The 24,044-nt window shown below is 32.0% G+C and overlaps 2 protein-coding genes across 2 annotated transcripts; one reads left to right on the top strand and one right to left on the bottom strand.

The window, feature by feature from the left end:
• Positions 1–13,216: 13,216 nt before the first annotated feature.
• Positions 13,217–15,440, top strand: LOC108480468 (AP2/ERF and B3 domain-containing transcription factor RAV1). Its single transcript, XM_017783484.2, has one exon. It carries the CDS (start codon positions 14,100–14,102, stop codon positions 15,171–15,173), a length of 1,074 nt encoding a protein of 357 aa, XP_017638973.1. The 5' UTR covers positions 13,217–14,099; the 3' UTR covers positions 15,174–15,440.
• A 3,054-nt stretch (positions 15,441–18,494) lies between these two features.
• LOC108481190 (hydroquinone glucosyltransferase-like) lies at positions 18,495–20,269 on the bottom strand. The gene has a single exon (XM_017784353.2). The coding sequence runs from the start codon at positions 20,177–20,179 to the stop codon at positions 18,743–18,745; it is 1,437 nt and encodes a 478-aa protein (XP_017639842.1). The 5' UTR covers positions 20,180–20,269; the 3' UTR covers positions 18,495–18,742.
• Positions 20,270–24,044: the final 3,775 nt, after the last annotated feature.

The raw sequence follows: 24,044 nt of genomic DNA, 5'->3' as shown, positions 1-24,044 counted from the left end.
TAAATTAAATGGTCCCACATTCGGAGTGTTTTGAAAAATCCTGTATGTACTTAATTTTGTTGTTCCTTGACCCACTATTACTATTATTCCAACTAATTTTTATTTATTTGGTCAAGATCAACGAGACCCAGTTGATCTACTTTATGAGAACCCAGCCAGCCTCAGTCATTGAACTCTAGAAGGTCGTTCAAATCAAATATCTACTCTCTTTTTCTCCTTTTCTTAGTGTAAATTCTACAACTTACTAGCTTTTTGTATTTTTAATTTGACTTAAAACATTTTTATATCAAGCTTTAATTTAATTTAAAATTAGACTCCTCAATAAATAAATAAAATTTACTAAAACATTAGCTACTAGATTAAGACAAGTAATATTAGTCTACTTTCCCTACAATATATTGCATCAATCAATCAATGGTTGACGAGGATGAAGCAATTCTAAATAGGCAGGCGAAACAGAGGCGCAAATGGAAAGAGAAAAGACAACTGTGCTACTCCTTATCTCCCCCAGTTCTCTTAACTTGTGAGCCAATGAGATGAGGGCAGAGCAAATGCCATACAGACAGATGCCATCCTGCTTGGTGGGACCCATTCCAACCCAATGACTTCCTTTCTCTGATTCCCCCCTTCCAATTAGTCAACAAAAGCAACTTCCGGGTACATGAAACAGTAACCCCCTTCTTTACGACTACCTACTTTCTTTCCATTTTATACTAACAACTATGTTACCTCTGCCTCTCTGTCTCTTTGATTTTTTCTGCTTTCAACTTGTTTTACCCTCTTAATTAATATTGCTACCAGTAGTAGAATATTAGTGTAGTTGACAATCTTGTATGTACATAAATAGCTTATCCTTGACCAAAATTTCCTGTTGGACACTTCCATCCAAAGTTAGGCATCCCTTAGTTTGGTTAGTTATTAACCACTCCCATATTTTCCTTTTAACTTACAAAATGTATGAATTATTTTCCCCATTTCAATTTAAGCATTCCCAAATTCCAGTTTTTCTCTTTACTAGCTAAATACACGTTTTATATTTAAAACTGAGGATGGTTTCTTTTATGATATTTTATAACCAAAATATTCCTAATGATAGTGATAATCCATTGCCTTATTATATAATGAAACCAAGTTAATTGTGTGGATTACTTGTAGAGATGATAAAATCACGTGAGTTGACCCAAAAAGCTGGGTCGATGTCCACGTCGGTAGAGGATCGAGCAACAGTCAATCATTTCATAATTCATCACTCGGTTTTTGTTTTTTTTTTTTTTCCTCAGTTTATTTATAATTAAAAATAAATTGTACTGGTGTAGTTTTAAAATAACAAGATGTAATTAAAAATATATTAAATTACGCTCCAAAAATTGAGAAGCAGTTGCGTGTGTGAACAGTGTGAAAGTTGGAATAAGGGATAAGAAATTGAACAAAAGTGGCATTGAGTCATGCGTGTATTTGACGAGGCAGAAAGTTCCATTACATCTCAAATCAATATTTTGATTTTTCTCCTATACTTTCCCCTTTTCTTTTTGATAAAGAAAAAAGAAAGTTAGATTTTCATAGTTAAATTTTGTTTGTGAGTTTATTTTAATTTGGTTAATTTAATTTTTATATTTTTTGGGTTTATCAATTTTAAGTAATTTATTTTTAAATTTGAAATTCTAACTTTAACTTAAACAATTGTTGTTAAAGTCAGTTTGATAAATTTTAATATCAACCCTTGAACTGTGCATGAAATTGTAAATTTACCTTTTGAAGTTTCTACATGTTCATTTTAACAATGTTATTTTTAAGATTCATATATAATTTTTCTCTACGTGAGTGTAATATATTTAATTATTACACCAAATATTTGTTAATCATTTGGATGTATTGTTCAAACTCTAATTATAACTTAACTTCCATGTGGCATGAGAATGTAACTTTAGGATAAGTTATTTTAATATTTAATTGTTTTATTTTGATGAGACATGTGGCACTAGTATAACATGTCAAACAAATTCCTTAAATCTTATAGGGCAGTTGCCCACTTTTTATGATAATATTAATAATTAGAGTTAATTTGTTATGACGTAGATTGAAATTGAAAAAGTAAATTTAGGATTGAGTTACTTTTAATGTGGCATTATCCGCCCAATATTCTTAGAACAAACTTATCTTTTTTGGTTCATTTTCATTTAATATGGCTGTGCTGTGCATTTCTTCCCTTCTCCTTCTTCCATTGAATAATCAATAAAGTATGAGCGATGTATAATGAGATAACATACATAAAATAATTTGCTATTAGTTAACGAAATTTATTAACCCATAGTCAAAAATAATTTACGCTTGTAAATTTTATTATCATATATGTTATGATATTTTTTCTTTATCGACCTAAAAGTTAAATATAACTTGAACTACCGATCTAGGACCCCTATATTAAAGGCTCGTAGGGGCTCACAAGGAACACTCGCATGTCCCTAGGTGTTTGCAAGTAGAAGTTGCAAAGTTAAACAAGTGAATCAATAAACATGTGTTAAGTTTAGGATAATATATGTGTTGATATATATGGAACCTACTTAGAATGTCACTTCGATAAACAATAATTATGTCTTATAAATATCTGATTCTTCTTACCTTGAGAACATACAACAAAAACACTCAACAATATATATTTAAAAAAATAAAAATAAACGCTATATGTCAATTATAGATTATGAGAATTGAATTCTGGTATCATCAAATTGGTAAACACCATGAGATCATCAAACATCAAAAATACTAAAAAGGTATATATACGTAGTCAAGTTCCTTTTTTTGTTTTAAATGGTTGGTATTATGTATGATTAACTTTTGTCATATACTAATTTGGATGTTAGCTTTGGGATCAATAGGCACTACAGAAAAGCATGCTTAACCAAAATTATCCTAAACCATACACATCCAAATTCAAGATTCCTCCACATAAATACATAATTATGATTTGGTAGGTCAGAAATGGAAAATTTTGAAACTTTATAAAGCAGGGTGACATGGAATAGGCGTCGGTGGAGCCGCCTTGAGTCATATATATTAAGTCATCTACAACCAAAAATACCCTAACCGGTGGGAAAGTGGAATCCTGGTAAAATTAATTCAATTATATTTGAGATAATCACAAGAAATTTTATTTTAATGAAAAAGTAGATTAACACATCGGCACTATCTTACACAAATTCGTGATGATCCTCTTCTCAATTTAGCAGAAACCTCATCAAAGTTTTTTGGCGATAAGGAATCAAATTTATAGTACTGATATAAAAAAGGGTTTACCTTGAAAAGGATTTCATGATAAATCTTGTTTTAGAATCATTAAAGGATAGGTATGGGCAAGTAGTGATGATGATGATGCTATCCATTGGCTGAGTATACTCAAAAACCCATTATGATGATGATGAACTTTACCCCATGGAGTAAGTAATTTTATTATAAATTGTAATTAGGAAGTAATTAAACCAGTTAAATGGTTGTTTAGTGGGATCAAACATGTGACATAAGTGAGGAAGATAATATAGATTAATCTTTAAAACCAAAAAACAATTAGGCAAAAGGAAGAAATGTTTGTACATGACATGGAGATGATGTTGGGAGGGGATAAATTTGGTTAAAAAGAAAAGAAAGGATAATGGAATGGGGGTGGGGCCTACCATGAGCTAGCCGACCTAAACGTGGAAAGCTGATGAACACTAACCTTTACCTTACCAACCACATACAAAATCAATCTGGATTTCTTTCTACCATTTCTTGGAAATAGGAAACTAAAAAGCACCTTCATCCTCAATTTTATGCATTCATTTCCTCCTAATTTTACTTCTAAACTTCACTCACTCACTCAAGATTTTACAAAAAATTACACTTGCTTTGTAACGCCCCTTACCCGAGACCGTTTCCGGAGTCGAGCACAAGGCACTACTAAACTTATTTGAGCACTTAACCAAATTTAGATAATTTATATAATACTTTTCAGACAAGCTGTCCAACTGTGTCATAGTTGCTAAATAATTCATATCTCGAGTTATAAAACTCGAAATCCAAATCCGTAAATTTTCTCTGAATTTATACTCATATATCTACTTACCAATTTTTTCTAGAATTTTGGTCAAGCCAATTAGTACAGTTTATTATTTAAAATCTCCCCTGTTTCAGGGTTTGACTACTTTGACCTTTGTGTATTACGAATCAGATATCTCTCTGTACAGAGCTTCAATGACTATGCCGTTTGTCTCAAATAAAACTAGACTCAATAAGGAATCTGTAAATATAAAGTATGACTTCTAATTATCTTTGTAAAATTTATGGTGAATTTTCAAAGTCAGAACAGGGGATCCAGAAATCGCTCTGGCCCTGTTTCACAAAAATTTAAACATCTCATAAAATATAGCTTATATACCTGTTTTGCTTCTTCCATATGAAAATAAACTCATCAAGATTCGATTCCATAATTTATTCATTATTTAATTCCATTTCTACTATTTTTAGTGATTTTTCAAAGTCAAACTACTGCTACTTACGAAAACTGTTTTAGTACAAATATTGTTAACTAGTTTATAACATCTTTACTTCAATTCATTCAAACTCTATACATGCCATATAAATCTTTAAACATAAAACAAAAACTACCGAATTGATCTGAATAGTGTGCCCTGTTGTGTTGATCCGATCTACCCACTTCACTTCAAGTCAATCTACATAAAAATATTAAACACACACAAGTAAGCTTATTGAAGCTTAGTAAGCTCATAGGCATATAAACACAAATCATATCAAATATCGTACACAATCATATATCTATTAGTTTAACTATTTCATCCTCCAAATCACAATTTCATTAATAACTCATTGGAATAATTTCCATATGGCAACTCACAATTTAACTCCCTTAGGCCCATTTCTCATTTACTCCATAGGGAACAATAAGGGAATTGAGTGCTTCATTATCACATTGCCATAGTAAACTATGGACTTTCACATTGATACGCATCACACATCAAGCCATAGCCTTGCCATGGTCTTACGGTTCACATATCATACCAAGCCATATCCCGGACATGGTCTTATACGGAATCACATTATCACATTATACCGATGCCATAGCCCAGCTATGGTCTTATCTGAGTCACATTATCACATTGCACCGATGCCATAACCCACTATGGTCTTAAGCAGGCGCACTTATCACATATTTTTCGTCAATTCATCGAGGTCACAAAATAGAAGCACTCAAATCCATTGTTCCTACTAATTTGTACTTTTAGTTACACATTATTTATTAGTTAATGCAAATTGATAGTATTCATCAACAATAAAATACTTTAACAATCATAAGATTTTCATAACAAAACATTGAACTTTGCCATATGAACTTACCTGGAATAATTTGTAAAAGTCGTAGAAATTCAGGGACTATTCTTGAATTTTCTCCTTTCCACGATTCAGTTCGTTTTCTTGATCTATAATTATAAAATCATTCCTTCATTAGCATCCATTTCAATTCTATTTCACTTCACAATTTATGCTGTTCAAATTTCGAAATTGCACTAATTTCACCATTTCACAAATTCTTCTAAATTCTTACTTGACTCATAAATATTAAATTACTATCTTGTTCAATCTTATTTGTCGAATTTAGTGATCTCAAATCACCATTTCCGACACCACTGAAAATTAGGCCGTTACAACTCTCCCCTTTAAAAATTTCGTCCTCGAAATTTGTTACACAACAGATTTGGATATTGTGATCTCATTGACTCCTCTGTTTCCCAGGTTGCCTCCTCCAATCCATGTCGATGCCATAACACTTTTACTAACGGTTTCGTTTATTCCGTAGTTCTTTAACTTCCCGAGCTAATACTTTCTTTGGTTCCTCCGAATAAGTCATATCGATTGTAGCTCTATCTCAATTATGAGGAATCACATGTGAAGGGTCCGATCTATATCGTCTCAACATAGATACATGAAATACATTATGGATCTTCTCAAGTTCGGAGGCAAGGCCAATCTATAAGCTCCGGACCGATCCTCTCAATGATTTCAGATGGTCCGATAAATCGTGGACTAAGCTTTCCTTTTCTACCAAACCGTAAAACTTTCTTCCACAGAGAAACTTTCAAGAACACACGATCACCCACATTGAACTCTATATCTCTTCTTTTCAAATCGCATACGACTTTTGACGATCTAAGCGACTTTCAAACTTTCGAATAATCTGAACTTTCTCTTTAGTTTCCGAATTAAATCCACTTCGACTAATTTCGATTCACTTAATTCGACCAATACAACGGGGTTCGCACTTCTTTCCATATAGAGCTTCAAGCGGTGCCATTTTGATACTAGCTTGATAACTGTTATTATAAGCAAATTCACTAAAGGTAAGTACCTTTCGGTATATCGAACTCGAGTATACAACACCTTAACATATCTTCCAAAATCGAATCACTCGCTCGATTGTCCATCATGCGAGGGTGAAAAGTCGTACTAAATTTTAACTTAGTACCTAAAGCTTCTGTAGTTTATTCCAAAATCTCAAGTAAACCTCGGATCTCGATCGAAATAATTGATGTCGGCACCCCATGTAATCTCACAATTTCGACACATATAATTCCGCTAACTTATCAAGTGAAAATCTTTCTAAGGAATAAAATGCGCCGATTTAGTTAATCATCTACTATCACCCAAATCGAATCTTTTTCTTGAGTCACCGGCAATCCAGATACAAAATCCATCGTCACATGTTCCCACTTCCATTCGGAATCATTACGAGTTGTAACAAACACAGTAGGCACTTGATGTTCACTTTTACCTATTGATGATTAAACATTTTGCCACAAATTCACAAATTTCCGTTTCATACCAGGCCACCAATACATTTTTTCAAATCACAATACATCTTCGTACTACCGGATGAATCGAGTACATACTACTATGAGCCTCGGATAAGATATCCTTCTTCAATTCTAGATTATTCGGGACACAAATTCTATTACGATGGTATAACATACCACTATTATCAATAGAGTAATCTAAGTTCAAATTATCCGAACCATTTTCGTTTCAACACCAACCGGATCTTCATCTTGCAATTCCGAATTCGTTGAAAGAATCTTGGTTTTGTCTTTAATTCAACTAATATAGAACCATTTTCATTAACAGACAAATAAGCATTTAACGCAGAAGAGCAAATAATGATGATTTCAGACTAAGTGCATCGCCACTACATTTGCCTTACCGGATGATAATCAATGATAAGATCGTAATCTTTCAACAGCTCTAACCATCGCCTCTGTCTCAAATTCAGCTCTTTTCGAGACATTAAATATTTCAAACTTTTATAGTGCGTATACACATAACATTTCTCTTCATATAGGTAATGTCTCCAAATTTTTAAAGCAAATACTATGGCACTAACTCAAGATCATGTGTAGGGTAGTTCCTCTCATGTGGTTTCAACTATCGAGAAGCATATGCTACAACTTTTCTGTTGCATCAATACACAACCTAAACCATTAGAGACGCATCACTATATACTACATATGGCACACCGATTCATTTGAGTTAACACCGAGCCTCTGTCAACATTTTCTTTAATTGATCAAAACTTTGTTGGCACTCATCGAGACCATACAAACTCAACATTCTTCGTAATAATTTAGTTATCGGTGAAGCAATCGGTGAAAAATCTTTCACAAATCGACGATAGTAACCAGCTAATCAAGGAAACTTCGCACTTAGTAACATTCTTTGGAGTTTTCCAATTAATCACCACGACACCTTACTCGGATCTACCAGTATACCATCAATCGACACAATGTGACCCAAGAATCCCACTTCATGAAGCCAAAATTCACATTTACTAAATTTTTCATATAACTATTTTTCCTTAATATCGTAGTACAATTCTCAAGTCTTTGAGCATGCTCGGATTACGTCTTTGAATAGATCAATATATCGTCAATAAACACAACCACAAATCTATCTAGGTAAGACTGGAAAATTCGATTCATTAAATCCATAAAAGCGGCGAGGAGCATTTGTCAAACCGAATGGCATAACTAAGAACTCATAATGACCATACCGAGGTTCTAAAAGGCATTTTGATACATCACATTCCTTTACATTTAATCGATAATACCGGATCGAGATCTATTTTGAAATGGATGCTAATGAAGGAATGATTTTATAATTATAGATCAAGAAAACGAACTAAATCGTGGAAAGGAGAAAATTCAAGAATAGTCCCTGAATTTCTACGACTTTTACAAATTAGTCGAGTAAGTTCATATGGCAAAGTTCAATGTTTTGTTATGAAAATCTTATGATTGTTAAAGTATTTTATTGTTGATGAATACTATCAATTTGCATTAACTAATAAATAATGTGTAACTAAAAGTACAAATTAGTAGGAACAATGGATTTGAGTGCTTCTATTCGTGACCACGATGAATTGATGAAAAATATGTGATAAGTCGCCTGTTTAAGACCATAGTGGGTTATGGCATCGGTGCAATGTGATAATGTGACTCCGTATAAGACCATAGCTGGGCTATGGCATCGGTATAATATGATAATGTGATTCCATATAAGACCATGTCTGGGATATGGCTTCGGTATGATATGTGAACCGTGTAAGACCATCGCAAGGCTATGGCTTCGGTGTGTGATGCGTATCAATGTGAAAGTCCATAGTTTACTATGGCAATGTGATAATGAAGCACTCAATTCCATTGTTCCTACTAATTTGTACTTTTAGTTACACATTATTTATTAGTGAATGCAAATTGATAGTATTCATCAACAATAAAATACTTTAACAATCATAAGATTTTCATAACAAAACATTGAACTTTGCCATATGAACTTACCTGGACTAATTTGTAAAAGTCGTAGAAATTCAGGGACTATTCTTGAATTTTCTCATTTCCACGATTCAGTTCGTTTTCTTGATCTATAATTATAAAATCATTCCTTCATTAGCATCCATTTCAAAATAGATCTCAGATCTGGGTATTATCAGTTAAAGGTAAAGGAATGTGATGTACCGAAAACAGCTTTTAGAACTCGGTATGGTCATTATGAGTTCTTAGTTATGCCATTCGGTTTGACAAATGCTCCTGCTGCTTTTATGGATTTAATGAATCGAATTTTCCAGTCTTACCTAGATAGATTTGTGGTTGTGTTTATTGACGATATCTTGATCTATTCAAAGACGAATCCGAGCATGCTCAAGACTTGAGAATTGTACTACGATATTAAGGAAAAACAGTTATATGCAAAATTTAGTAAATGTGAATTTTGGCTTCATGAAGTGGGATTCTTGGGTCACATTGTGTGGAGTTGATGGTATACGGGTAGATCCGAGTAAGGTGTCGTGGTGATTAATTGGAAAACTCCAAAGAATGTTACTGGAAGTGCGAAGTTTTCTTGGATTAGTGGTTACTATCGTCGATTTGTGAAAGATTTTTCACCGATTGCTTCACCGATAACTAAATTATTACGAAGAATGTTGAGTTTGTATGGTCGATGAGTGCCAACAAAGTTTTGATCAATTAAAGAAAATGTTGACAGAGGCTCCAGTGTTAACTCAGCCTGAATTAGGTGTGCCATATGTAGTATATAGTGATGCGTCTCTGAATGGTTTAGGTTGTGTATTGATGCAGTCAGGAAAAGTTGTAGCATATGCTTCTCGACAGTTGAAACCACATGAGAGGAACTACCCTACACATGATCTTGAGTTAGTTGCCATAGTATTTGCTTTAAAATTTGGAGACACTACCTATATGGAGAGAAATGTTATGTGTATACTGAGACCATAAAAGTTTGAAATATTTAATGTCTCGAAAGAGTGAATTTGAGACAGAGGCGATGGTTAGAGTGTTGAAAGATTATGATCTTATCATTGATTATCATCCGGTAAGGCAAATGTAGTGGCGAGATGCACTTAGTCTGAAATCATCATTATTTGCTCTTGAGGCGTTAAATGCTCATTTGTGCATTAATGAAAATGGTTCTATATTAGTTGAATTAAAGACAAAACCAGATTCTTTCAACGAATTCGGAATTGCAAGATGAAGATCCGAAGTTGGTGTTGAAACGACAAATGGTTCGGGATAATTTGAACTTAAATTTCATAATAATTCATCATAAAATTCCCTTATCCATCCAGGTAACTTCCAATTTCACCCATAAAATTAAAACTAATGAATTCTACAAGTGGACCTAATTGTAAAAGTCATAAAAACATAAAATTATCAAGAAAAGTAAGAATTAAACTCACATGATGTAAAATATGAAAACCGACTTTCTCCAGGACCTTCTATGGCGTTTTAGGTGAGAAAATATGAAGAAATGTCTAGATTTTTCAATTACATCATTATTTATTAGTTAATGCAAATTGATAGTATTCATCAACAATAAAATACTTTAACAATCATAAGATTTTCATAACAAAACATTGAACTTTGCCATATGAACTTACGGACTAATTTGTAAAAGTCGAGAAATTGGGGACTATTCTTGAATTTTACGCTTTCCACGATTCGATTCGTTTTCTTGATCTATAATTATAAAATCATTCCTTCATTAGCATCCATTTCAATTCTATTTCACTTCACAATTTATCTTTGTTCAAATTTGAAATTGCACTAATTTCACCATTTCACAAATTCTTCTAAATTCTTACTTGACTCATAAATATTAAATTACTATCTTGTTCAATCTTATTTGTCGAATTTAGTGATCTCAAATCACCATTTCCGACACCACTGAAAATTAGGCCGTTACATGCTTCTCCTTTGATCAAACACACACATAAACCTCACAATTTTATTTACTATATAAATTATTTTTATAATGTTTTAATAATAAATAATTTTATAAAGAAAACAACAACATAGTAATAAAAGAAAAATATGAAATAACTTACATATTAATATGAAAACGCATTTTATCATTTTACATGTATAGCTAATATTAAAATTTTATTGATCAAACTAATATATTTTTAAAGTTTTAATTTAATTATTAGAATACGTTATTAATTGTTTTCTTTAAACAATAAAAGGGAAGTAAAAAATGTAATTGTCATCATTGAAAATTTACTAGAAAAAATTACTTTTGAAAGGAATCGTTTGTTGTTTTCTCTGGTTTTGAATTTCGAAATCATATTTTCTTTGAATGTGAATATTCTTATAAACTTTAGCAATTAATTTTGAAATTGTGTGGCATCGGGAGAATGATTGGCTCGTAGGATCAAGAACTATGTTGGCCAATATCTCAAGGGTAAGTCCCTTATCTCATATCTTTTTAAGTTGGCTTGGAATGCTTATGTACATTCTATTTGGTGCGAAAGAAATGATAGATTATTTGGTAGACCTGCAACTTCTATGTATTATCTGTTAGTAAGAAGTCGAGAAGTAGTCTGATGTCATCTTACTGGAAAGCTTATTAATTCTTTGGATTCTTATAATAGGCAACTTTGTTTAAACTGAAATTTGCTGAACTGATTTTTGTTTTCCTTTGATTCTTTGGTTTGTTAAACATAACACTATTATTCATCGTTCTTTGTAGCAAGTTTTTTTTTTTAAATAAAATACAAATACTTAAGAAAAATACTAAAAATAACTTTAGATACAAAGTAAATAAATCTTACAGTAGCATAGTTCATTTTTCATCACCCTCATGGGAATACATATGTATTTTTTTTAAATCATTAATGGAAATTAATCAACCTAGTGTTCACGAAAAAATAATCAAGTTATAATTTATCTTGCACTGTATGTACACTAAGGCCTAAACCTTGTAATTGATTTTAGGTTTAAATTCCCCATTTATCTTCATATATATTATTCCGATTTTTTCATATAATTAATTAAAAAAATAATTTAAATTAAAAATTATATATAAAAATAAGTTGATCGCATTAATACCCGTCGATGTCGTCTGACACATCAATAATACCACTACTTTTCCTTTAATCATCACTTAATCATCATATTTAAAAATAAAATTATTTGGTATGTAATATCAAACGATACTTGTATATATTTTTCAAAAGATGTATAAATATTCATGGATTTTTTACTTTCATTTTTCCGTACTTTTTGTTCTATATTTCTATCGTAGAAAATTCTCGTCTGTGTCTTTTTCTTTTTCATTTTCTTTATATAAATTAAACAAATTTAAAACTTACAAACCACGACATATTTTCCACGTAAAAGAGGATCCAATTTCCATGTTAATCCGCAATTCCTCGGTCTACTACTGTCTCCTATATATATTTATTATCTATATGTAACAATAATAATAGTAAAATGAATTAAGAAAAATCAAAGAGGAATCTGAGGGTAGGTAGGACCCTGTACCCTAACCAAAAGCCAAAACCTAGAGACCCACCGTCTCCACCGCTTGGTTTTGTGGTTGTAACTTCATCCTCCTTCTTAGGATCAGAACTACTCCGTACAATAGTTAGTACACACCATTTTCTTTCATCTTCACTCCTTCATTCCTAACCCTAAGACATGTTATGCTCTATTTAGATATGCTTAAAAAGTATTTTTTTTTAATTTGAATCATGATGTAATTTAAAAATTTTAATAAATAAATAGCTTTTTCAAATTAAATTTCAAGTTAAAACTTTAACTTTTAGAAAAATATTTTAATTAAATATTCTACTTTACAATATCATATTTAAAATAAATTTTTCTTCTGAAATGCATTTATGAGCACCAATAATAAAGCACTATCAAAATTTTCAAAAATACCTTTTAAACTCAACAATAAACAAACCCTTACTATATTTAAGTAGTAATAATCAACGGTTGTGTCCATTTTGATTTTGAAATTAGTAAGATTTGAAAACTGGTTAGATTTAAACATTGAGGATAGGAATATGAAATGGGAATAGTTGATGGTATATAAGAGGTTGTTTTGGTATTGCATTATTGTAGTGCATGAACAAGGAAAGGGTAAAAGAGACAAGGGAAACCCACTTGGGATTGGTTGGATAATAATGATAATTATAATAATGAGGGAACTAGGAAGTGAAGGGAGGGGTGGGATGGGTTGTTTGGAAGATAGCAAGGTGAAGAACCTAGCCAATAAAGACAAACCAAAGCTTGGGTCGAACCAGTATAAAGCCAGGTAATACTTTATGAGAATTTTCTTGTTGGCTGAGCCTGCTGCCCGCCTGCCTTTGTCTTCAATGTCTATCCATCCAAACCCTTGCTTCCAAATCCAGATGGGCCCACTACCCATCCTAGTGGAACTCAAGAACTCAGATGTTTATCTTCATTCTTATTGGTTGTAATAAAAAGCCAACCCCAAATAATACAACAACGCAAGTTTTATGAAACCCGCAGCAGCAGATAAGATTATAATCAATTTCCATAATAATAATGTAGTGTAATATAAACAGATGGAGAAAAAATAGGGCATTATGCCATGCTGATCCCGGGGTGGTCACTGGTCAGCACCAAAGCTCAGGGGGGATGAACTTAACTAATACACGGTCCACAGTCATGTGAACCCCATCAACTTGCTCAGTGGGGTCCCACCTCACCATACACAGCCCACAACATCCGCATACTGTTATCTTCCCTCTTTCTCTCCTCCCCTTTCCCTCCCACTCCAATTCCAACTATTTTCTCCCATAAATATCTATTTTTAATTTTTCTCCCGTCTCTGTCCCCACCCCCCATGAAATGAATCTTCCTACTTCCTTACCACATCCCTTCCTCCCCTCCTCGGGTTGACCCCCCACATCTCCTTATATATTTACTCTCTCTTACCATAAAAACCCTATGGATTTATTATCTCTTTTATTTCTTCTCTGTTTTTTTTTTGTCAAATTAACCAATACGACTGATTTAATATAATTTATCTCACAACACTTATCTATCCCCTATATATACACAACACATCACACCACAAACCTTCAAACAAACCCAACTCACACCTCTCTTTGTTGTACCTTTTTTTGGTCAAAACAACACAAACAACAAATTAACAGCCCTTGTTCTACTACTACTACTACAACAACAACAACAACATCCTCTGCATACAACTCAAAAGCAAAAGAAAAAAAAATGGATGGAAGCAGCATAGATGAAAGCACAACTAGTGATTCCATATCCGTATCCATTGCCCCATCAAATATTTCACCTTTGCCTCAGCTCACCAAATCTCCTGACTCCCTCTACCGCGTTGGGAGTGGAACCAGCGTGATTGTGGATTCTGAATCTGGGGTCGAAGCCGAATCAAGAAAGCTCCCTTCTTCCAAGTACAAAGGTGTCGTTCCTCAACCCAACGGTCGATGGGGTGCTCAGATATACGAGAAGCACCAACGTGTTTGGCTTGGCACTTTCAATGAAGAAGATGAGGCGGCCAAAGCCTATGACATAGCAGCTCAAAGGTTTAGGGGTCGTGACGCTGTCACTAACTTCAAACACCTCCACGAAATGGAGGATGATGACATCCAAATTGCCTTCCTCAATTCGCATTCCAAGGCTGAAATCGTGGACATGTTGCGTAAGCATACCTACAATGATGAGCTTGAGCAGAGTCGGAGAAGCTATGGTTTCGATGGGAATGGGAAACGTATTGTCAGAAAGGAGGATGGTTTTGGCACCTTAGGCTTTGAGCTCAAAGCACGTGAACAACTCTTCGAGAAAGCTGTGACCCCAAGCGATGTAGGGAAGTTGAACCGGCTTGTGATACCTAAGCAACATGCGGAGAAGTACTTTCCTTTGCAAAGCGGGAGTGCTTCTTCCAAAGGAGTTCTTTTGAACTTCGAAGATGTGACCGGCAAAGTTTGGAGGTTTAGGTATTCCTATTGGAACAGTAGCCAGAGTTATGTCCTAACAAAAGGGTGGAGCCGCTTTGTTAAGGAGAAGAACCTGAAAGCCAGTGACATTGTTAGCTTCCAGAGATCAACAGGGACGGAGAAGCAGCTGTACATTGACTGGAAGGCAAGAACCGGGTTGGGTTCTGGTTTGGAGAACCCGGTTCAAATGGTCAGGCTATTTGGGGTCAACATATTTAAAATGCCTGGCAGTGAAAATGTTGGTCTAGCTGGTGGATGTAATGGGAAAAGGACTAGAGAAATGGAGCTTTTAGAATTAGAGTGCAGCAAGAAACAAAGGGTAATTGATGCTTTGTAACATCACCTAATTAATTTCCCTTTTTTTTTCTTTTTTTTTTTTCCCCTTCTTTTTTTGTTTTTGGAGCTTTGTGAATGTTAAAGACGGTGTAGGAAGAAAAAGAAAAGGGGAGGGGGGGACATGGAGGGGCTGTACCGCTGTAGTAGCAAGTTGTAAAAGTTGAATTGTATATTACAAGACAAAAAGGCTGAAGAAAGCTGAAATTAGGTGTAATACATTTCGTCCAAGAAAAAAATATGAAATAACTGTCAATTTCTTCTGTTTTTATATTTATTGATTCATGTTTAGCTCTTTAGACCTTAATAGCCTTTATGTGGTGTTGTTGCTTTCCCCAAAATATCTCAATGTTGATTTTCTTGACAAATTAGGCTTCATTTCATCATAGATTGGGATAAGGAGAAATAGTAAGTAATTAGGTATGCAAAGAAACAGCCTAATTGGTTACTATTTCGTGATTTGTCCATTAAATAAAAGACGTAGTTTGTCCCTTTTATAACATAACATGTTGGTACACTTTTGTGCCTATCTACCTTAAAAAACACATGTCCATGAAAGATGATCTTAACTGATGAGTTTGGTTTTGGATCTTAAATTGGAACTACAACACTAAAGAATATATATATATATATATAAGATTAGAAGTCTTAATCTTCGAAGATTCATTATTGACATGATGCAAACCAGCAATTAGGTATCGAACCAGTAAGTTGTTGTAAGAGGATAAGGAGGCAGAGATGATTTGAAATCTTCTTTTCTTTTTGCCCAATAAATTGTGTTGATTTAAACATTAATTTAGTAAGGTTTGTTTACGGACAATTCATAGTTTAAGAAAATGGGTTTGGTTTTTTTGGCAAGGGCAAACAAGTTGGAAATTGGAAACTATATAAATATAAAGTTAAATTAAATGAGACAAAAAACATGGAGCCAGCTAGCTAGGCTGGTTGTGGAGATGATGTAATCTCTTCCATCAGGAAAGAGAGGTGAGGGGCTATGAATGTCCAAGAATGTGGTAATGTGCACATGGTTCTGCACTGATGCAGAGCGCAGGTCATGAATCTTGACTAATCACTTCAAAACATGCAAGGGGGGGGGGGGGGACTTTACAATAATACATCAAGATTGAGGTCATTATTATTATTCAAGGGGTTTGGTAATGAATGTGATCTTTGGTTGAGCTTCAGTAGAATAATGCAAACATGCCATATATATATATATATTAAGATGGCAATGGGGCATAATTAAATCCATTTGAAATTGTTTTTGTACTGGGAATAAATAAATAAATAAATAACATTGTCAAAACCCAATGCGATTCAGGTCGACATAATTGTAGTAAAAGCTGGCACTTGAAATGAAGTTCATAATACATTACTTAAATCATTAATCACTCGGAAATCCAAATGAGATCATTGACATTTCCCCCTTAATTTTCTTGAGGTGGAAGCCTATATTATAATAATGTAAAAGTATACAAAGATTTGATTCCATGAGTTTTATTTTTGAAAGAGAGAAAAATCTATTTATGATGAGAATTTTCTATGAATGTTCCTCCGAGTTCCAAAAGAAATTGTCGCATTTGATTCTTGACTTTTCTTTTTTTTTCAAATTCATCACCCTCAATTATTTCTAACTTTTTTTTATTACTAGTATTATTTCTCACCCTATTTATTATTATTATTATTATTATTATTATTTAGTATAAGAATAGCTTAGAACATACCTAAACAAGTGAACTTAACATTTTCTACTATCAGTTATTCTTGATTAATAGATATCCTCCTCCAATAGATTTCGCGCAGAAAACGGTGGATCCTCAACTATAATCAAGCAATTAACTCTGTTGCCACTCATCTTAGTTAGTTGATCATTAACTTTATTATTATCCCTCAGAATGTAATGAAATTTAATCTGTCAATTCTTGGAGAACTATTCATGTGTCGATCTAATTTGTTATTATTATATATGTTATGAGAGCGCAAGTATAAATGCTATGGAGAAAAGCATAAGCCCAATTGGGAGTGAGAGGACTCATTTGGATATCAAGCACGCAATCAAATGTACAGAAGAAACCCAGTAGCCCACTGATGACTATTTTCTATTTTGTTAAATTCAATTCAAATATCCCGAGTTTCATTTTCATAGGCTCTGTATTATTAAATTATTAACAATACTTGTACAAAACACTCGTGAAATAATAATAATATTAATATTTTTTTATAAAAACATGCAAGAGAAAAGACAAGGGAGGGTTTTAAAAAAATAAGTTATTACTTTTATTTTCTAACAATTCAAAATAAAAAATAAAAATTAAATTTTGAATGAGTAGTTAATTAAATTGACATGGAATTTGTTTTTAATACAAATTAAATTACTATTTTCATTTTCAATTAGTCTATTTTTGTGTGTTTTAATATTCTTTTGCCTAAATTAGTATTTAATTATGTCGTAATATTAACAGAGAAGGAAGGTTCAACAGAATCGACTTCCTTAGCTTTAAATATATGGGGATGTAGGAGGTCTTCTTCTTTTACTTTTCTAAGTTGCTTCATATATTTTCAGTTTAATTAATCAAGTCTCCTATTATTTTATATAGTTTGTGAAAGTTGTAAATTTAATCATTGTGCTTTTAATTTTAAAATTCTAGTCCTCATTAAATGATAATTATTAAACATATTATTATATGTGTAATGTCACGTCAATTTGTTATTTTCACATATTACTCACTAAAAATCTAGTTAATGGATTAATGATGGTCATTTGCTTCAAGACTGAAATTTCAAATTTTGAAAAAGTATAGGGTTCTAAAATGATTCAATTGAAGAATATTAACCAAATTTATACGTATAAGCTTAGTATAGGACTAGCAATTAAATTTAACTAAATGGATCTAACTACTATTGTTTGGATTAGGACTAAAATTTTAAATATTGAAAAGTAAATGAATTAAAATTGATCAAATTAAAGTATAAGGACTAAATTTATAATTTTATCAAAGTATAAAACTAATACCATAAATTAGCCTAAATTTTCACTTTATTAGTCATTAATGGTCTTTTGCGGAGATGAATTTTAAAAATTAAACATGGAATTTAATTTAATGTGTAATTTGATACATGAATTTTATTTGATGCAATTATACACATGAAATTTTGGTCGTGGTTCAAAAATATACATGGACTTTTAATTTTGACTCAACCATGCATATTTAAAGAAATAAATACATCAATTTATATGGGTTAAATATAATCATTTGTGCATAAAATATATAAATATAAAATGATGTTACATCAATAATTGTGTTAATAATTTATAAAAATTAGATTAAATTCAAATTATAGTTATAACATTACATAAAATCAAAATTCATACTACAATGGCACGCAAATTATGGTTAGGAATATCCAAATAATAAAACCAACCGAAGTGGACATTTATTTATTATGCTAGGTGGTAAAATATGTCCCTTTGGGCCATCAACCATATATATATCAAACAACATGGAACAAGGAACATTTTATGTTGATTGCAAGAAGATGTTCCTTTTTCTTTGTGTCTAATGGTTTCGTTGACTAGTTATGGTTAGTCTTCCAATAGTCGGCAACACAAGAAAGTGACTCATAAGAGGATCCACTAGAATCCAGTGCTTTGGTAGCACTTTCTTTCAGTTCCTTAACCCTACTCCTAATAACCTTCCCTTCTTCACCCTCCATCACCATCCTCACCACTTTCTCTATCTCTTTTCGTCCAACAATGGTCTGCTGCCCTGCCTCCATTTTTGGCTTGATAGCCATTCCAATATCCTCCACTAGCATTGTTGAATTCATTTTTTGCTCGGCGTAAAGAGGCCATGTGACTAATGGCACACCATGAACAATGCTTTCCAATACTGAGTTCCAGCCGCAATGAGATAAGAATCCACCTGTAGAATGGTGGCCAAGTATGGTAACTTGTGGAGCCCATGATGACACCACAAATCCCATACCTTGAGTCCTATCCAAGAACCCTTCAGGCAAATAAACTTTGGGGTCATTCTCATTCGTTTCTCCAGCATTGAAAAATGTACCTGCACCAGTGGAATCCGTTGGCTTCCTCACCACCCATATGAATCTTTGTTGGCTAAGTTCTAAACCCCATGCCAACTCAGTTTGTTGCTCGAATGACAAAGTCCCACCACTGCCAAATGTCACGAAGATAACAGAATCAAGTGGCTGCTTATCCAACCACTTTAGACATTCTACATCAATTACGCTTAGTGTTTCTTCTTGCTTGATAATGGGTCCAATGGGATGAATAGGAGGCGTTGGTATCTGCTTGAAGAAGGGGTTCTCTTTTATACTTTTGATTGACACAGGTTCAAGATCCTTCCAGGAATTGACAAATATACCAGAGGCTAATGGCAACCTACTAAAATGATGCAACAACCATTTGTACTCATCAATTTTCCTGTTCCGAGCCTGGTCTAACAGGTCCTGGGTTCGTATAGGACTACAACCCGGGACCTGAATCGGTTCAGGAAGATCAATGAATTCATAATTAACATCACTATCAAGCTTTGGCAAATATAACATGAAGGCAAAGAAAGCAACAGAGGTAGTAACATACACGTAAGTAGGAATCAACAATTCTTTACAAACATCAAAGGCTTGTGTAGCGAATATGTCAGTAACTAGAGCATTTGGTTTACCTAAGGCAATGAGGACTGACTTGAGAGATCGAAGACTGTGGTCTGTAATAACACAGAGTCGGGTTAGAACTAGAACATCACCGTCATTGATGATATTTTTATCGACCTCGACGGGAGGAAGTGGGACGATGTGGAGATCAAGAGGGAGGTGAGAAGAGGAAAGGAGTTGGTCCTGTGCAGGCGAGGGTTCATTGGTGGTAATAAGGAGTAAGCTGACCTGGATACCATGGTGAACCACCAAGCGCTTAGCAAACTCCAACTGAGGGATGAGATGCCCAAGCCCAAGATTTGGCAGCACTGCAACATGAGGCTTACGGTTCATTATAACGACAAAAATATAGCTAGCAATTGATTGAATGGAGGTTGTAGCCCCAATATGTTAGTTGCTAGCTAACTAACTAGCAAATGGCATTGACACACACACACACACACATATATATATAGGGCAAATAATGTGATTATTTCTAAAACATATTTTTTTTAATTATAAAAGTAAATTTTGTAATTTCTACCATTGATTCACTTTTTAGATATCTACCATGTTGTGACCATTATATCAATTCCAAGAGGGTGCCAATTGTTGACAATTGATTTATCTTTGGCTAATAAAGAAAATATCATAAAGGAACATTATCAAATAATAGCAATATGTCAATTTTAAGAATCAGATTCACCCTCACTTTCAGCTACACTCATATTGTGAATTGAATAGAATCTTTTATATGAACTTATTTTATACATTAACTACACATAAGTGAACTATAACATCAAATTAATTATGTGTTTATTTTAAAAGTTACAATATTTGCTTGTAGATTTATTCTCAATATGGCAATACAATATTTCATCCAAGAATAAGAATGTTATACTACCATATATTAACAAATATAAACAATGCAACAAAAAGTTATGTTCTTTTTTCACATGTAAACAAGCAATGATGATGAGATTAATTACTTTAGCTATGAAATTAAAATTAAGAGTAAAATATGTTTGAATTAAAGTACAGCAATGATGGCGAGATGAAAGTGAAAAATAATCATTAAATTAATATATATAATTACAATAAAAATTAAATTTTTGTCTAAAACTATATTTATATTAAAAATATTTATGTTAGATCATAATTATAAATTACACTTGCATTAAAAATTTATTAAAAGAATAACTTCAAAAATATATTTTTATTGATTAATAAAATATATTCAAATTATATTTATTGTTTACACAAATTATATTATTTAAAATTATATTTATATTAAAATAATATAATAAAATTAATAATTAAAATTTAAAAGAAAGTTGATGAGGAAAAATGAGATTACTCCCTTTCAATGGAGGCTATTGCACGTCACATTGAGAAATTTGTACCCTAGGGAGGTGATTTTCCTCCACTAAAGGTATTCCATTAAAGGTACGGTGAGGTTGAAGAAATATTTTCTAAAAATTTTACTACACATATTTTTCACAAAGTTATACTAACTTAATATCCCAAAACCTCAACTTTTACCAACACAATCAAAATTTCATATGCTTGGATAGATTATTCTTAATGGTTGGAGTATGTTGATCAGAGTAGTGCTCTACAATTTGGGGATGAATGAAAAATGATGAGCTTTGGCCTTATGTAACGAATGATTGTTTGTAAAGTTTTGGTATATATAATGCAAATGTGAATGGCAAAGCTTAGAAGATGATATGCATATGATCTAGCTTATGGTATGAAATGGTTATTATTATTATTATTATTATTATTATTATTATTATTATTATTATATTATGAAATAAATTAAGAAAAGACAAGTGTATTAATTTAAATAATTACATTTGTATTATTTATATACAATTAGCGAAAAGATATTTTATATGTATTATTAATTAGTAAAAGATATTTATTAGATTTTATTATTATTAAAATTATTAATTATATTATGTTATGAAATAGATTAGATCAAGACAAATGTAGGGTGGATATGGGATACAATTGTAATATATACATTTGCTATTAAATAGATATTTTATATTTATTAATTAATTAAATAGAAAACAAATTAAAATAAAGTAAATAGATATGAAATAAAGAGAGGAAAAAAGAAGAGAAAGAACAGATGTAATGAACCGAAAGTTACGGTATCGGAAATTGAGTCTTGAGTACTGTTTCCGTGAAATTAATTCATGAATATTTATTAGAAATATTTATGAATTATAGTTGAATGGTTATTTAGTGTTTAATTAAGTGAAGTAGCTTGAATTTAGTTTAAAGGACTAAATTGCATACGGTATAAAAGTTTAATTATAGATTAAAGATTAGTAAAGGGACTAATCTAGCAATTAGACCCTAAGTGTCATGTGTGTGAATGTATGATATAACATGTGTAATAGTTGGTAAATATATTAAATGTGTTAAAGTAGTTTTTCTTATAGATTAAGTTATTTTATTAGAATAATATTATATTATTAATATTATTATATTGAATATAGATTTATGAGTAAGTTAAAAAAAAGAAAGAAAGAAAGAAAGATAGAAAGAGTTACAGAGAGCAAACGTGAGAAAGAAAGAAAGAAAGAAATAGAAAAGGGAAATTTGAGGATTAAGGCCCTAAAACTTGATTGGTAAGATGTTTTAGCTTATTTTCTTATAATTTTTATGTTTATAGATGCCTAATTCAAAGTTCTACATGTATGAGGTTAAAATGAAGAAAAATAGAAAATTTTTAGATATTGATTTAGTTGAATAAATTGAGGTTTTATGGGTTAAATTGATAGAAATTGAAGTTAGGAGTGAAAATTGAGTGATTTATTTAAAGAATTCTAAGTTAGGTTTAAATAGGGATTAAGTTGAATAGAGCTCAAAATTTATGTTTTATAATGAATTTTATGAGTTAGAAATTGTTAATGAGTTGATTAAAAGAGAATATGAAGCTTAAGTTAAAGAAAAAGATTAGTAATGGAAAAAGGACGAAATTGGAATTTTGTAAAAGTTTGATAGAAAGTGAAAATGTGTTTTATAAATTAGTATATTGATGATTTTAATTGTATGATTGTTAGTAGCAAAGCGTAGCACGGATCGTCATCAAAGAAGGAAAGAGAAAGTGAACGAAGATATCGATTAAATTCGATAAATAGTGGTTTGTATTTCTATAAACCGAGCTTAATCGTTATTGCTATATTTGATATTTATATTGTATGAAAATGTGAATGAGGTAAGTATTTTTACCATATTGAAATGAATGTGATTTTGAATACCCTATTAATAGTGTCGGGCTAGTCGGATATAGTTGACATGTCATAGGAATTGGAAGTATTGGGATATTCGACATTGAGTCGATGAGACACTATGTGTCGACTCTTGTTAAACTTCGGATTTGTTCCGATGAAGTACTTTGTGTACTATAATGTTAAAGTTCGGATTTGTTCGATGAAGCACTATGTGCTTATCCGGAGTGTGGGTTGGATCCGTGTATCCGTTAGTGTCCGAGTTATGTTAATAAGGGTAAATAAAGTAAAGATTATTAAAGTCTTGATTGATATTAAATAATAGCAATAATGTGTTTGAATTACCATGTTTTAAAGTTGATTAAGCTATTGTTTATAGAAATACCACGAGAGTATTCTCGCGTACAGATTTGTTTCCGTCTTGCAGCTAGATGCGAAAGTATAAGGACTCAAAGATACAAGCCGATCCCGAACTAAAATTGGTGCGTTTCTATCTTTTGGAAAATAGCATTGTACCTAGGATGTCTTTTTGGTCATTTTGAAAGTATCTAAGTTGTTAAGTGATATTTTGGAATGTTTTGTAAATGTTACTAAAACCTTAAGTATGGTATGTTTTGATAAGTTAGTGAAGAGTAATAAGAGGAAGTGTTGGTAAATATTGTAGAGAGAAGAAATGAAGATGTTATAAACTTAGTTATCAACATTTTATACTAAAACAGATTTAGACAGTAACAGTAGTCCAACTTTGAAAATATACCAAAAATAGTAGAAAGTGAATTAGATGATGAATAAAATATGTAATTGAAGCTTAATGAATCTATTTTATATGGAAGAAACAAAATAGGTAAAAGAGTTGTATTTTATGAGATATTTACATTTTAGTGAAACAGGTTAGTAATTTCTGGATTCCTGTTTTGACTTTAGAAATTCACCATAAATTTTGTATTAAGAATTAGGACTCACACTTTATA

Source organism: Gossypium arboreum, chromosome 12 (genome assembly GCF_025698485.1).
Source record: "Gossypium arboreum isolate Shixiya-1 chromosome 12, ASM2569848v2, whole genome shotgun sequence".
NCBI lineage: Eukaryota > Viridiplantae > Streptophyta > Magnoliopsida > Malvales > Malvaceae > Gossypium > Gossypium arboreum.
The sequence above is the reverse complement of the archived record's forward strand: the minus strand, read 5'-3'. Positions and strand labels throughout refer to the sequence as shown.

What these genes read in the sequence shown, in the direction of transcription:
- LOC108480468 (XM_017783484.2), top strand. Translation starts at nt 14,100, where the DNA reads ATGGATGGAAGCAGCATAGATGAAAGCACAACTAGTGATTCCATATCC.
- LOC108481190 (XM_017784353.2), bottom strand. Translation starts at nt 20,179, where the DNA reads ATGAACCGTAAGCCTCATGTTGCAGTGCTGCCAAATCTTGGGCTTGGG.